Source organism: Brachyhypopomus gauderio, unplaced genomic scaffold (genome assembly GCF_052324685.1).
Source record: "Brachyhypopomus gauderio isolate BG-103 unplaced genomic scaffold, BGAUD_0.2 sc82, whole genome shotgun sequence".
In the NCBI taxonomy this organism is placed as follows: Eukaryota; Metazoa; Chordata; class Actinopteri; order Gymnotiformes; family Hypopomidae; genus Brachyhypopomus; species Brachyhypopomus gauderio.
In genome coordinates this window covers 827,714-843,265 of record NW_027506903.1, presented here as the reverse complement: position 1 = coordinate 843,265, position 15,552 = coordinate 827,714, and the positions used below count along the sequence as shown (strand labels likewise).

The following is a 15,552-nucleotide window of genomic DNA, read 5'->3' as shown; positions in this document are numbered from 1 at the left end:
TTTAAAAAAATTATTTACTTTTTTTTTTTTTTAAACAAACCTTAAAACTTTTTGTTTTCATATGGGATCGCTGGGCAAAGAGTCAATTCCGACTTTGGTATTTATATAAAAAAAAAAAAAAAAAAAACGTGCGCTCGTCTGCGTACACGTCATCACCTATGTGCGCCGACGTCACACTCTTGCGCTGCTTGGCGGTCGACGTCACCGTTTCGAGTGGGAGTTGAAGCTTCCTTTCCGAACCGTATGCTTTCATTTGGCACCAGCGGCGCCCGCGTCTAAGTTCAAACTTAAAACCCAGTATCGTCTCGCTTTTTTTTTTTACATTTTCCACATCGCCAGTCTCGGTCGGTGGGGGGGGTGTATTTTTTGTTTTTGTTGTTGTTTTGTGAAGGCGGACATCGCCGGCGGAGGTAAACAGACATGAGCGTGGAAGCGTACGGCCCGAGCTCGCAGACACTCACCTTCCTGGACACCGAGGAAGCGGAGCTGCTCGGAGCCGACACCCAGGGCTCGGAGTTCGAGTTCACCGACTTCACCCTGCCCAGCCAGACGCAGACTCAAGGCCAGACGCAAAGCCAGCTGGACAACCAGGTACGTGGGGGGGTTTTTCTCTCTTTTTTTACCCCCCTTCTCCGTCATTGGGTCCGACATCCCTGCACTAACCACCAGATGAGGGCTAAACCACAGATAAACCACGGGATTAGCGGGCTCGGCTTCGCCTAAGTGCGTATTAGGGGACAAAAATAAATATAAATACATATATATACATGTGGTACGGCGTTCACGGCTAGCTTTAGCATCACAGCTAGCCGCCTAGCCTCGATGCTAGCGACGCTAAGCTAAGCTAAGGTGGCGCGCGCGCCGCTAATGACGTTAGCGCGCGTTACCTCACTTCGCCAAATTAACGGTTTTTGCGACCGTCATTTACGTACGTTCGTGTCGGTATTGTTATTATTTTGGGGTTTTTTTAATGGCAGGTAGCGTTTTTTGTTTTTTTTTTTTTTTTGGCGTGTTCCGTTTTAAGGCAGCGAGTTAGCTTTGGTGAAAGTTAGCTTGGCTAGTCGTGTTAGCAGCGCGGGGGTGAAGCGCGTAACGGATCCGGTAACGTGGGGGGGCGAGTTGGTCTCCCCGTTATTAATACATAAAAACTCTTAATAATCGTTTGTATGCGCGAAGGTGAATGGACCGGAGGGAGTGCTGCAGAACGGCGAGGATGCTGTTGTGAAGACCAGTCAACTTCTGGCTGAGCTTAATTTTGAGGAAGATGAGGAGGACACCTATTACACCAAGGACCTACCTGTGCACGCCTGCAGGTAACTTAACTACAGTCTCAATTGGATAAAAACAATTAATTAAATATTTTAGTAGCTACCTATATCCATGTGTTTGTACCTGGTTCATAGAATTCATAGCTAAGATACTGATTCATTAATTTCTAGCATATAATTACTTTAATAATGGCAGGAAAATTTGCTGTGGTGATTAATGCTGTTACTATTCATGATAATTAATAATGATCATTAAATAATTATTTATTTTCGTCCTCCCTAAGCTACTGTGGCATCCACGATCCTGCTTGCGTGGTGTATTGCAACACCAGTAAGAAATGGTTCTGCAATGGCCGTGGTAACACCTCTGGCAGGTCAGTCGGTGAACTTCTGTTTGCATATCGCACCGCCGCGTCATCGGTTAAGTCAAGACACCGGTGTAGTCAATTCCCTCATTCTGCCCTTTTCCCCACAGCCATATTGTCAACCATTTGGTGAGGGCGAAGTGTAAGGAGGTGACCCTGCATAAGGACGGCCCTCTTGGGGAGACGGTGCTAGAATGTTACAACTGCGGCTGCCGTAACGTCTTCCTGCTGGGTTTCATCCCAGCCAAGGCCGACTCGGTCGTGGTGCTTCTGTGCAGGTGAGCCCACCGGCCCATCCTGTACTCCTCTCTGTTACCGCTCTGTTAGGCCCATAAGTGGACTGTGCTGGTTTTGAACTTTGAAGGTTGGATATAGCTTCTGGTTTGTCCGCGCTCGTTTGAGCCCAATCGGTGGTCAGGAGCGCCAGGCGCCCGTTTTTTAAGCGATGTTGGTCAGTGCTGGACGCGCTCACGTGGGGTTTTTTTGTTTGTTTTTGTTTGGGTGTTCAGGCAGCCCTGCGCCAGTCAGAGCAGTCTGAAGGACATCAACTGGGACAGCTCTCAGTGGCAGCCGCTCATCCAGGACCGCTGCTTCCTGTCCTGGCTGGTGAAGATCCCGTCTGAGCAGGAGCAGCTGAGGGCACGTCAGATCACAGCCCAGCAGATCAACAAACTGGAGGAGCTCTGGAAGGTACCGGAACCTCCCACGGCCGCCCTGCCCGGCAACTGTGGCGTGTCTGTGGGCTGACGCTTCGTGCGCTCTCGCTCTGTGCCTGTGCAGGAGAACCCTACGGCGACGCTGGAGGACCTGGAGAAGCCCGGCGTGGACGAGGAGCCCCAGCACGTGCTGCTGCGCTACGAGGACGCCTACCAGTACCAGAACATCTTTGGGCCGCTCGTCAAACTGGAGGCTGACTATGACAAGAAGCTCAAAGAGTCCCAGGTGTGCTCGCGCGGTCCCGCGCTCACTCACCTGACCGCTTGCGTTAGAGCTAACGAGAGTTCTGTCTTCTGTCTGTGGTTCTTCTGACGAGTTTCTTTCGTTTCTTTTTAGACCCAGGATAATATAACTGTCAGGTGGGATTTGGGCCTGAATAAAAAGAGGATTGCTTATTTCACTCTTCCCAAGACGGATTCAGGTGGTAATATTTACTTTCGTCATCTTCCGTGTCTACCAGTGGTCCATATCCATCCCATCCCCACCTCCGTGCCCCATGCATCTCTCATCGATGTATGCACGGACACGTCCATGTGTGTGTGTGTGTGTGTTTGCGAGAGTCCGTGAGTGTCTCTCTGCTCTTGTGAGTACGTTTGAGATTTTGTTTGAGGCGTATCATCGCGTACGTGATGGATATAAGATCAAACCTTTAGCCAAATCAAGTAGATTTAAAAAAACAGGCCGGCGTGACATTGACTGTCTGCTCTGTTTCAGACATGCGTCTGATGCAAGGGGACGAGATCTGTCTGCGTTACAAGGGGGACATGGCGCCCCTCTGGAAGGGCATAGGACACGTCATCAAGGTGCCGGACAGTATCCTTCCTTCACCCCTCACAGGGCAAAGCACCTGCATCACCTGCACTCAAGTATTGTTAGCTTAGTGGGATGTTAACGTGCTCAGAGACGTTCCTGCGAGTGTCTCCGAATTGCCGTCTGTTTAAATAATTAAACAAATAAAAACAAATTAGAGCCGGGCGGCAAAGTCGAGGGAGTGTTCTGCCGAAACTCTAGTCCTGATCGTGGGGAGACGCTGGCCTCGGCAGGCGGGTGCGTGTTGCATGTGGTCGTCCTTAATCCGCCCCTCCCAGATTACGGAGACGAGATTGCCATCGAGCTGAGGAGCAGCGCGGGCGCCCCTGTGGAAGTTCCTCACAACTTCCAAGTGGACTTCGTGTGGAAATCCACCTCCTTCGACCGGTTAGTGACACTCCGAGACTATTTATTGTTTCATACGCTTTCTTTCAGTAAGTGATATTTTGTTTAATACATTTTCGCAGACTGCATGGTCGGTATATTGCGAAATATTCATTACAGTGTAGCTGGTAACTTAAGCTCCGTTGATTTGGTTAATTGTTTGAATTTGGGCTTTGATTGGTTAATTATGAATGTGAATTTGGGCTTTGCCTCTGTTGGTTTCCGTCTTCGCTGCTGGCATTGCTGAGCGAGTGTCTTCATTGTGTCCCAGCATGCAGAGCGCTCTGAAGACGTTTGCCGTGGACGAGACCTCGGTCTCCGGCTACATCTACCACAAACTGCTGGGCCATGAGGTGGAGGATGTCATCATCAAGTGTCAACTACCCAAGCGCTTCACTGCCCAGGGCCTGCCCGACCTCAACCACTCTCAGGTGGGCCGGGGCGCCGGGCTGCATGCCACTCCTGCCTCTCGCCTCCAGGGGGCACACTCTCTCTCTCTGCACGTAAACATATACACATAGCAGTTTATCTCCCTGTGTTATACCCCATCTGTATTAGATCTTGTGACTTTTTTGTCATTTAGAAAATAATGCTTGTTTTTTTGGTCTGTTTTGCATTAAGGTCTATGCCGTTAAAACAGTGTTGCAACGCCCCCTCAGTCTCATCCAGGGGCCTCCAGGTACAGGCAAGACGGTCACCTCAGCAACCATTGTTTACCACCTGGCTAGACAGGGCAACGGGTAAGGCATAACCACTGTCACCAGACTACAGTGTTTACTATAGTTGTTGCCATGTTTACGGTGATTAGACATGTTTATTGAAAACATATTTTGTTATTCATTCTGATGATGTTAGAAGGGCCTGACTGCACTTTACTAATTTAAAACCCGTTCTGCACATGACTGTTTATGCAGAGAATGCAAATAATTTCAACAGTACATGAAGGATAGGTACACTTGTACCTAAATGGAGGCTGACATGGAGACAGATGGCAACACTGCAGCTCAATTGAGTTAGTTTTGAGTTACAGAGAGGAGAGGGCTCACCCTGTTCTCATCCACTAATAATCCCAGCCAATCCCTGCCTAATCGTACACTTCTGAAATAAATTAAAATTCCCCACAATTAAAAAAAAAAAAACTCTTTGGCACATTTTATATTGCTGTGCAAGGACTATGTTAAAGCCTCAGTTATGGGCCACAGCTTCTGTTATGAAAAAAACTTAATTCTATTAATTTATTAGCATTTTAACTTGCATTTGAATTTAATTTTATTAATGTATTTGCATTTTAAGCATAATTACAGTGAACATCTATAATTTTACCACTCAGAAAAAATAATCTCCATCACAGGATCAGACATGCCTGCAAAACTCCAGACCAGAAGTCTAGTGTTAATCTGATGTCGGCTGTGCGTCTGTCGTTCGCCAGCTAGAAATGTCGTGTGTAGCGAACGCTGCGTGCGGGGTAAATATTAACCAGGATGCGCCTGTCCTGTCCGTGACCTTTTGTCCCGCGGCACCAGTCCCGTGCTGGTGTGTGCGCCCAGCAACATCGCCGTGGACCAGCTGACGGAGAAGATCCACCAGACGGGGCTGAAGGTGGTGCGTCTGTGCGCCAAGAGTCGCGAGGCCATCGACTCGCCCGTCTCCTTCCTCGCCCTGCACAACCAGATCCGCAACATGGACAGGTGTGTGTGTGTGTGTGTGTGTGTGTGTGTGTGTGTGTGTTCAGGTTTTAGTGATGGTTCCTCCATAGTGCGGCCCAGATCAGCTCCCAGGAGCTCTTGTAAGGTCCGCAGCCTGGCCAGGTGCTGTTTAATGACGATGGGGAGCTGTTGTAGGGGTTCTGTTTGTCATCAGCTACAGATAACGAACCAGCTCGGAGACATAACACAGATCTGTGAAGAAGTTCCGGCTCCCTAATGTGTGTGTGTGTGTGTGTGTGTGTGTGCAGTATGCCAGAGTTGCAGAAGCTCCAACAGCTGAAGGATGAGACTGGGGAGTTGTCATCCTCAGATGAGAAACGCTACAGAGCCTTGAAACGCACCGCAGAGAGAGAACTGCTCATGGTACACCTCCAACACACACACACACACACACACGTAAACACACCACAGAGAGAGAGCTGCTCATGGTACACCTCTCACACACACACACACACTCGTAAACGCACCACAGAGAGAGAGCTGCTCATGGTACACCTCTATCTCACACACACACACACACACACACACACACGTAAACACACCAAAGAGAGAGAACTGCTCATGGTACACCTCTCTCCCTCTCTCTATCTCTCTCTCTGTCACACACACACCACAGAGAGAGAACTGCTCATGGTACACCTCTATCTCACACACACACACGTAAATGCACCACAGAGAGAGAACTGCTCATGGTACACCTCTATCTCACACACACACACACACACACACACACACACACGTAAACACACCAAAGAGAGAGAACTGCTCATGGTACACCTCTCTCTCTCTCTCTCTCTCTCTCTCTCTCTCTCTCTCTCTCTCTCTCTCTCTCTGTCACACACACCACAGAGAGAGAACTGCTCATGGTACTCCTCTATCTCACACACACACACGTAAATGCACCACAGAGAGAGAACTGCTCATGGTACACCTCGATCTCTCTCACACACACACACTCGTAAACGCACCACAGAGAGAGAGCTGCTCACACGCGCACACACACACACTCGTAAACGCACCACAGAGAGAGAACTGCTCATGGTACACCTCTATCTCTCTCACACACACACTCGTAAACGCACCACAGAGAGAGAGCTGCTCACACGCGCGCACACACACACACACTCGTAAACGCACCACAGAGAGAGAGCTGCTCACACGCGCGCACACACACACACTCGTAAACGCACCACAGAGAGAGAGCTGCTCACACACACACACTCGTAAACGCACCACAGAGAGAGAGCTCTGTGCATCTTAACTGAGACCAGGGATGCCCTGCAGTGGAAGTGGGATTCACAGACATTGTGAAACGCATATTGAACATAAACTGTGTAATCAGTTTTTGATATAATTCCCTCTCTGTCTTCAAGTATGTTAAAATAGTTCTGAGACACTGCGGTTTTTTCTATTGCCCCCATCAATGTAATTGCTAGACACGTGTCACCAGACAACCTTGTTTCTCCCTCCCTCTCTCTCTCTCTCTCTCTCTCTCTCTCTCTCTCTCTCTCTCTCTCTCTCTCTCTCTCTCTCTCTCTCTCTCTCTCTCTCTCTCTCTCTCTCCCTCTCCCTCTCCCTCTCAGAATGCGGATGTGATCTGCTGTACGTGTGTCGGAGCGGGCGACCCCCGTCTCGCCAAGATGCAGTTCCGCTCCATCCTGATTGATGAGAGTACGCAGGCCACAGAGCCCGAGTGCATGGTGCCGGTGGTGCTGGGAGCCAAGCAGGTACGACCCGGCCAGAGACGTTCCCGGGGCGACCCGGCGTAGCCACTAAATCTGAACCTGGACGATGGTGAACGTCTTGTCTCCTCCTCTGCCCCACCGTAGCTGATCCTGGTGGGCGACCACTGTCAGCTGGGCCCGGTGGTGATGTGTAAGAAGGCGGCCAAGGCGGGCCTGTCTCAGTCGCTCTTCGAGAGGCTGGTGGTGTTGGGTATCCGGCCCATCCGTCTGCAGGTGCAGTACCGCATGCATCCGGCCCTCAGTGCCTTCCCCTCCAACATCTTCTACGAGGGCTCGCTGCAGAACGGAGTCACCGCCGGTACGAACAACACTCGCTGGGTCTGGGTCATGGCTTAAAGTTCTCCGTCACTACGACGGATTTCCGTCATTTGATTTTGTTGGGGAAAAAATCCGTCAAATCATAATAAACAACACACGCGCGTGCTATCTGTTTTGTGGCCGAAATATGACTATCACTGGCGCTCATCAGCGCTGGATGGATGACGGCGGTGTCATTTCATTGACTTGCGGTTCATTCCGCCTTCAGATTTGCGGACATTACGTAGAAAAGTTTTTACCTCTCTCCTGCCTGGCGTGACCGTAGCGCGCGACTCTTTACACCTGCGTGAACTTGCTGCGTCACATTCTTTTTGCAGTGTTTTCCGAAGCAATATGTGGTAGTATAAAGAAACACCCCTCAAAAACAGGGGAATGAACATTTACCTGACCAATTGTAATGTTGCATTAGTGCTAGAATTTATGCTAAAGTGCTTTAAAATGCTTGAAAATGTAACTACTTCGTTTCACAACAAATATCTGAACAGTTATCTTGTATTACGTTAACAAATACGAGCCTCTTGTAATTCCAGGACGAAACATGAGAATTAGGCAAAAGAGGCCGTGTCCCAACTACACCACATTTTCAGTAATTGCTGGCATTGTCTTTTGCCAGGAAAAATTTTCAGTCAAATGAAAATTTCTTGCTTTAACCCATGGTCTGGGTGCGCACACACACACACACACACACACACACTGGGGTGGGTGGGTTGGGCTTCTGTGTGTCTGACTGCCTGTATGTGTGTCTGTCTGGCTGCCTCTTGTGTGTCTTGTCTGTCTTGCTGACTCTGTATTTAAATGAATTGATACTTGATACCTTGATCAATAACTGGGTACCAGGCCTGACCGCAGGCGTGGCCGTATTGCTCACCGTGGTTTATCTTCCCCTGCTGCCCATCAGCTGACCGCATCAAGAGGGGCTTCGACTTCCAGTGGCCCCAGCCGGACAAGCCCATGTTCTTCTATGTGACGCAGGGCCAGGAGGAGATCGCCAGCTCTGGGACTTCCTACCTCAACAGGTGAGGCCCTCACGCCTCAGGAGCCTCGCTCTGGAATACGCCGCGTACACATTTAACGTATTGGTACGCCGGTGTTGATGTAGAAAAATACTGACTGATGCCCAGGTGTGATGGACCTACCTGGGCTAATGCAGAAGAGCTCTTTACCATCGTGGAAATCAACAGTATGTGCCAAAGCACATTTGTATAGCTCACAAAGGTCGGTTTAGTTGGTTAAAGTTTCCTCTGTGTGTGTGTGTGTGTGTGTGTGTGTGTGTGTGTGTGTGTGTGCATGCATGCAGGACGGAGGCGGCGAACGTGGAGAAGATCACCACTCGGCTGTTGAAGGCGGGAGCCAAGCCCGACCAGATCGGCATCATCACGCCGTACGAGGGCCAGCGCTCCTACCTGGTGCAGTACATGCAGTTCAGTGGCTCCCTGCACACCAAGCTCTACCAGGTACACACACACACACACACACACGCCCTCACGGCCGTGTGTGAACGTGAGCAAGTGCTCGTGTGAGTGCTCGCTCAATGTGGTCCTTCTGTTTAAACGTCGGTCCTTTGGGCCACGGCTTTACAGTACGCGTAATTGTGTAATGAGAGAACACTCCAGTGTGAGTCACTCCAGTGTGATAATGAGGGTTAACAGGATGATGAGGAGGGCCCAAACAGGAGCCCAGACTCTGCCCCGTCCTGGCTGGACACCTTAACCATGTGCCACATGTGTGATGCTCCACCAGGAGGTGGAGATAGCCAGCGTGGACGCGTTCCAGGGCCGCGAGAAGGACTTCATCATCCTGTCGTGCGTCAGGGCTAATGAACACCAGGGCATTGGCTTCCTCAACGACCCACGCAGGCTCAACGTCGCCCTGACCAGGGCCAGGTAACTGCCCCATCGCCCCTGCCTGTCACTGGGGGGGGGGGGCAGCTCGGGTGCACACAGTTATTGTTAGTGGGTTTTGGTGTGTGTGGTGTTTTTTTGTAATGTGTCTGTCATTGAGAACTAGTGTAGTGGACTGAGGATTTGTGTGTGTGTGTGTGTGTGTGTGTGTGTGTGTGTGTCAGGTACGGTGTGATCATTGTGGGGAACCCCAAGGCTCTGTCCAAGCAGCCCCTCTGGAACCACCTGCTGAACTACTACAAGGAGCAGAAGGTTCTGGTGGAAGGTCCTTTGAACAACCTGAGAGAGAGTCTCATGCAGTTCAGCAAACCACGCAAGCTGGTCAACACCATCAACCCCGTGAGCCTCGTCCTCCCTCACTCTGTGCAGCAGATGTTATGGAAATCATTTGCAAAAATAAAACGTATTTAGGTCACGCTCGTTGATCGGCCTGGCACAGTGCAGTCTGATTAATTACAGCATTCATTAGTGTGAGTGCAACGTTTCTCTCAGCGTGTGCGAGATTTAGCGAATTTAGTTTTTTGTTGTGAATCTTTATCTGTGAATCTTTTGTTGTATAAGTCAAAACCAAGGAAATACGGCTGTATTTGTGGAGATTTTAAACGTTTGATTACTTTTTCATGTGGGTTGCGTATTGATTTGTGCTGGATTAAGTGGCACATTGAGACACTAAGGTTGGCGACTCCTGACCTTGAACTTAAGACCACACAGGTCTACTGTTTAGATCATTCTATGTGTAAGATAATTAACAAGCGTTATTAGAACATGTCTAAACCCATTCTGGTCCAACAATTCAGCAACTTTGCTAGAAAGCCAGACACTGGGCATGTTTCTTCTTCCAAAAAACAACTAGGGAAAAAACGTGTGAAAGAAATGTCCACAGATCTAGATAGTAATTGCAGTGAAGCACACACGATTTCCAGATAAACGGTGCGTTGAGGAGATGAGGAGAGATCCTTCAGATGTGTAAGCAGAGTGCTTCTCAATTTGTACAAATGTGTACTTGACCATCATTTTGAATACATTTGAATAATTTTGTGAAACACTACACATCTGGCTGTGTTTGACTTCTAGACTTGACCAATAATCTGTCGGCATGTAGGAACATGTTTATGATTAAATCTCTAGATGATCTCTAGATGAAATCGCGATGTCAACAACATATCTTGGGCTGGATGTAATTTAAGTGTGAAATCACACTCCGTGGACACCCAGTTCCAAAGGTTCTGGTTCAGGTTCTGGTTCAGTGAGGTCTGTTGGTCATGGCCTACAGAATGGGGGTTACGTGACTACATGACCTCCGTGTCCACATGGACCTGAGAGCCGTTTTTCTTCCATTGCGTTAATCGTAACACTGTTGTGATGTAGCAAAGCCTTCTAAAAAAAAAAAGACAAACCAACAGGGAGAAGTTTGGCAGGCTGCCATTACATTGTTAAATGCCCAGAGTGTGTGTCATTATTCATTAGTGTGTGTGTGTGTGTGTGTGTGTGTGTGTGATTCAGGGAGCTCGTTTCATGAGCACTGCCATGTACGACGCCCGTGAAGCGATGATCCCAGGCTCAGTGTATGACCGCAGCAGCACCGGTGAGACACACACACACACACACCAGTTCAGTCATCACGCAACACAGCCACTCCTCCGCCTAGAGGCACTTGGCCACGCGCCAAGACCAAAACCTGGTGCGATGTGTCTCCTTTGTGGTTGCAGGGCGTCCTTCCAACATGTACTTCCAGACCCATGACCAGATCGGGATGATTGGTGCGGGACCAAACCCCATGGCCTCCATGAACATCCCCATCCCGTTCAACCTGGTTATGCCCCCCATGCCTCCCCCGGGCTACCTGGGCCAGGTGAACGGCCCCGCTGCAGGTAGGACGCCGCCCCCTTCCGTAATCTGATATTTAAATATTCGTGTAATATTTAAATAATTTTTACATATTCATTTAATATTTACATAATCATTTAATATTTGCATATTGTTTTATTGTTCCTTTTTGTCTGTGCTCAGGCCGCGGAGCTCCGAAAGGCAAGACGGGTGGACGTGGGGGTCGTCAGAGGAACCGTGGCGTTGGGAACCACGGCAGCGGGCAGGCCAACATGGTCAGCAGCCAGGCCAGTCAGGAGCTGGTGTCTCAGCCCTTCTCCCAGGGCCCGCTGACCCAGGGCTACATCACCATGAGCCAGCCGTCCCAGATGAGCCAGCCGGGCCTGTCCCAGCCCGAACTCTCACAGGTACCGCCACGCGCACACCCCCACGTACTCCTCCACACCCTCTTGGCCCGAGCCCTTGGGACACATTTCTGGTGGTCCCGCCCAACAGGACAGTTACCTGGGCGATGAGTTCAAGTCTCAGATGGACGTGGCGCTGTCCCAGGATTCCACTTACCAGGGTGAACGGGCATACCAACATGGAGGAGTGACTGGACTCTCACAGTATTAGAATGTAAGAGAGCGAACACCCACACGCACCCCGTCACCAGAGAGCAGCACCAGTGTGTAGGTACATCCATGTAGAAACAGACCTGTAATGACCCTCTACCACAAGGGGGCACTGTGGCTTAGTACATATCTCAGTCATGTAGGCTTTCCGATGATAAGAAACGGCACTAAAGCAACGCACCCTTTGCACATTGAACAAATGACTTTCTTACATGAGCTATGAGTTCACCGGGAGCGTTTGCAGTGACTCATCAAGAGGGTTTGTTTTATATTAGACTCTAGATTGTAAACCTGTAATGCAAAACACGTGATGTAGAGCAACATTTCTGTTGTATTTGTTGAACATAATGTTGTATTACTGCACCGCCTCAACCCCCCCCCCCCCCCAATGGGCGGAGCAATAGCTGTTTTTATGCCTGTGTGTGCTTTTCTCAACTGCTGTTATTAGTTGTATATATCAGGTGTGTGTGTGTGTGTGTGTGTGTCCTCAGGTTGTTGGAACGGGAGCTAGGCCTGTGCTGAGCTTAGTTCATCAGCGTTTTAAATCTGGGTAAATACAAAAAAAGAACAAACATGGATGCCCGTTTTCCACTGTTACAACCGAAGCACCATGGTGTGAGCAACAGGAGAGAATCAGACCAATCACACGCGTGAAAAAAGAGGGAGGAAAAGCAGGACAAGAAGAGAGAGAGAGAGAGAGAACGAGAGAGGGAAAGTGGAGGGGGGAGATCGCACCCCGCCAGCCGCTGAGAACGGAGGGGGGGAGAGGTGGAGAGAGGAGGCGACGCCCACGTAGGACGAGACGATGCGGGAGGGAAACCAAACGAGATCTTCGATCTGCAACTCCGCAAAAAACCGCCAGGGCGCCTCCTGGGGGTGGCGGGGGGGTGGCGCGGGTTGGGAGGCCCCTTCCCTGCCTCCTCTCTCTCGGCGGGCCGCTACCCAGCAGCCTCACGCCTTGCAGTGCCGCCCGAGACCGAAGGGAAGACGAAGTTCTCTTTAAAAAAAAAAATGGCCTGCAACAAAAAAGAAAAACAAAAAAACGCAAAAAAAATATATATATAGAAAGACCCAACAACAGCAAAAAGCCCCAAGCGCTCGGTCGGTCGTCTCCACAAGCTGAAAGAGGGGGTGACGTCTTTAGATGAACGAAAAGTGAATCAATAAAAGTGTGAAAATTGAAAACAAAAACTCTTTCAAGCAGCTGATTCTGGGAAAATTTTTCCCTTCAAAGTTGAGATCTGACATTTCAGGGATTGCCACCCAACACCTCTGAGAGAATGGGGATAATCTGCCAAGGAGTGCTTTGATGTTATAGGTTTTTTTTTTTTAGGTTGGGATTGTTTTTGTTTGTTTGTTTATGTGCCAGTGGCAGTTGTGGTGGAAGGTCTTCTCTCCGAAACGTGCAAGGAGTCGCTGAGGAAGGATTCAACTTTGAGGAAAGTTTTCTGCCTGGAGTCTGGTGATGATTCAGAAGTGGAGATTGCTGTGAGAGGGCTCACCTGCCCTCAGCTGTGAGGACGGGTCTTAACAAAAGGCTTTGAGTTTTTTTTTTTAGATGTTTTGTTTGGCAAAGGCAGAATGTTTCTGGACAGATGGAAGGGTTGAATGATCTAAAGTTTCTCTTTTTTGTTTTCTGATAATTTTAAACAGTTTTTGTTGAAGTATAACCTAGAGCAGTAGAACGCTTGTTAGCCTGCTAGAATCAGCCGTGGCAGTTAGTGACTTGTTGATTTCTCTCCGATCTTTTCCACATAGTGAACGTTCTGTCTTAGACTAACAAGAAAATTTGCTGAAAAATGCTTAAAGCCCACAGCGAAACGACCAGAGTCGATGTGACCTTCACAAATGCCCTCGTGCTCACAGAGCTGGCGAGACCCGGTCCGGCCGGCGTGTCTCCACAACGGTGCGAGCCCTCCGGGTCGACCTGAAGCTCGGTCCGGTGGTGCAGGTCCTGCTCGAGCAAGCAGGGTGTTGTGTGTTCGTGTTCAGGATCTGGGGCTGCAGGGCCATGTGGGGAAAAATACAAAAATATGCTGCAGTCGTGATCAGTCAACTTCAGTGTCCCCAAACCAGCTTATTGTTTTATTTTAAATCACCCGACTTGTTTTAGGAAACTGGGAGTCAAGCACCAGATGTCAGATTGCAGCGAGTTCAAGCCCCTGGTGAATTTGACCTATGATAGCTGGGTGGGTAAAAATTATATACACAGATACACAAGCGTGTGAATATGTATATACACGTGTGTGTTTTTTTTGTTTGCTTTTTAATAAGAGAAAAAGGCCAAAGTAACAGTGGTGGTCGTGTTATAGGCGTCAGCAGCAGGCCAGACAGGTGAGATTCTCTGTTTGTGTCCGTGTTTCCCACAAGCAACCTGAAGGGGGCGTTTGTGCTCTTCGTGGCTTGCTTGGACGCTAGTGTGCATAGGCAGTAGTGCTCTCCCACGGGGGCCTATGGCAATGCCTCCTCAACTGCGCCCTCTATTGTTTGGTGACTAGTACTAGCTTTTACTATTTTGTTTTTGTGGTGTTTTTTGTTTATTTTCTTTTCTTTTAGGGTTACTGTTTTTTTTTTTTTTCTCCACCTACTGTTTTGATGTGCATATTTAATTTGTGTAGTCTCGATTCGCATGTGAGGTGTTCCAGATTATCCACTTTCAGCTCTGAAGATTCAGCGGTCTCGAACTAACTGGTTTTGTTTTGGGGTTATTTTTTTGTTGTTCAGTTGGTTTTGTTTGTTTGGGTTTTTTAACAATGCAGAAACTCTTAATGGTTGCTTTGTGCTCCTATTTACGCCTGCCACGTTCATGCTTTACTGATCCATCTTCAATATCAAAACAGATTTTGACATTAGTTTACTATTAGTCTCCTATTTCAGCACCATCGGGGGTCCCCCTGTTCATTTAAAACTCACTTTTTTACATTGCCCATTGATTTGACTGCCCAGCAGATAATTGTGATGGACCATCTTCCAATGTAATGGCTGCAAAAAAAAAAAAAAAAAAGTATTTTAAAACTTTTCGGGGGGCTCACTGCTTATGTGTATGGTGTTTTCATCTTCTTGATATTTCTTCCCATTGCTAGTATCAAATGTCGGTGGGCACGGAAGATTATACAGTTTAAACATCAAATTAAATATCCAGAACCTATCTTTATTTTTTATGAAGAAAAATGTTGAAATAATCTGGTTTCCATTTGTTCAGTGTACTTTACACTTACACAGTTTTGTAAACATCCATGGCAGTAATCAAACGGAGGATTTTTCCACCGTCATGTGCTAAACATGGACCATGTTCCACATGGTCTAGTGCTAAAAGAAAGTCCTGAAAACCCCCCAGAGTTTGGAAGTTGTTAAATCGGTGGTGTCTAGATGCTGCATTTGTGTTAGTCTGACAACCAAACTTCAGTGCTTTTGACATGACAATGTCAGACTCCTACTTAACCAGCTGAGAGTCTGATTGCCTGTTCAGGATGTGTTCAGAGACCTGGGAGCTGTAGTGTAATACTGACACAGTACCAGAGGCACTACAACCTGCCTGAGGCATGGAAACGAATCGGATGTTATAAATTGACAGACAAGATTTACTTTCACAGGATGTTTTCCCCCTGAAGTACGTAGTTCTTGTGATGTTACAAAATAAATGTTGCTTTATTTCACACAAATAAGACTGCTTGTTTGGGTTTGATTAGTATCTTGGAAAAACAGTGACAGCAATAAGTAGGAAACAAATTTTATATGTAAAGTGAATTTATTCTGCACTGAGTTATAATTATTTATTTATTTATTTATATTATACACCATTGCGTTTCCTCAACCTGACTTGTGTTGTTTCCTCACTTCTTGCCACCTTGATTTAAGCTATAACATGTTTTACTAACAGTAATTTAAGAGTAATAT

At 48.1% G+C, this 15,552-nt stretch overlaps 1 protein-coding gene across 2 annotated transcripts; it reads left to right on the top strand.

Annotated features, from left to right (window-relative positions):
• Positions 1-215: 215 nt before the first annotated feature.
• Positions 216-14,687, top strand: upf1 (UPF1 RNA helicase and ATPase). Of its 2 annotated transcripts, none has more exons than XM_076991288.1 (24): positions 216-591; positions 1,177-1,313; positions 1,553-1,642; positions 1,744-1,911; positions 2,143-2,323; positions 2,414-2,575; positions 2,687-2,771; positions 3,065-3,163; positions 3,439-3,547; positions 3,816-3,975; positions 4,166-4,284; positions 5,068-5,232; positions 5,499-5,613; positions 6,834-6,977; positions 7,080-7,293; positions 8,212-8,329; positions 8,611-8,767; positions 9,054-9,196; positions 9,379-9,553; positions 10,718-10,799; positions 10,924-11,085; positions 11,225-11,448; positions 11,537-11,659; positions 12,147-14,687. In XM_076991288.1, exons 1-23 carry the CDS (start codon positions 421-423, stop codon positions 11,654-11,656), a joined length of 3,300 nt encoding a protein of 1,099 aa, XP_076847403.1. In that variant the 5' UTR covers positions 216-420; the 3' UTR covers positions 11,657-11,659; positions 12,147-14,687. The 2 variants fall into 2 exon arrangements, with proteins under 2 accessions (XP_076847403.1, XP_076847402.1); XM_076991287.1 differs by having other exon boundaries at positions 2,687-2,774.
• Positions 14,688-15,552: the final 865 nt, after the last annotated feature.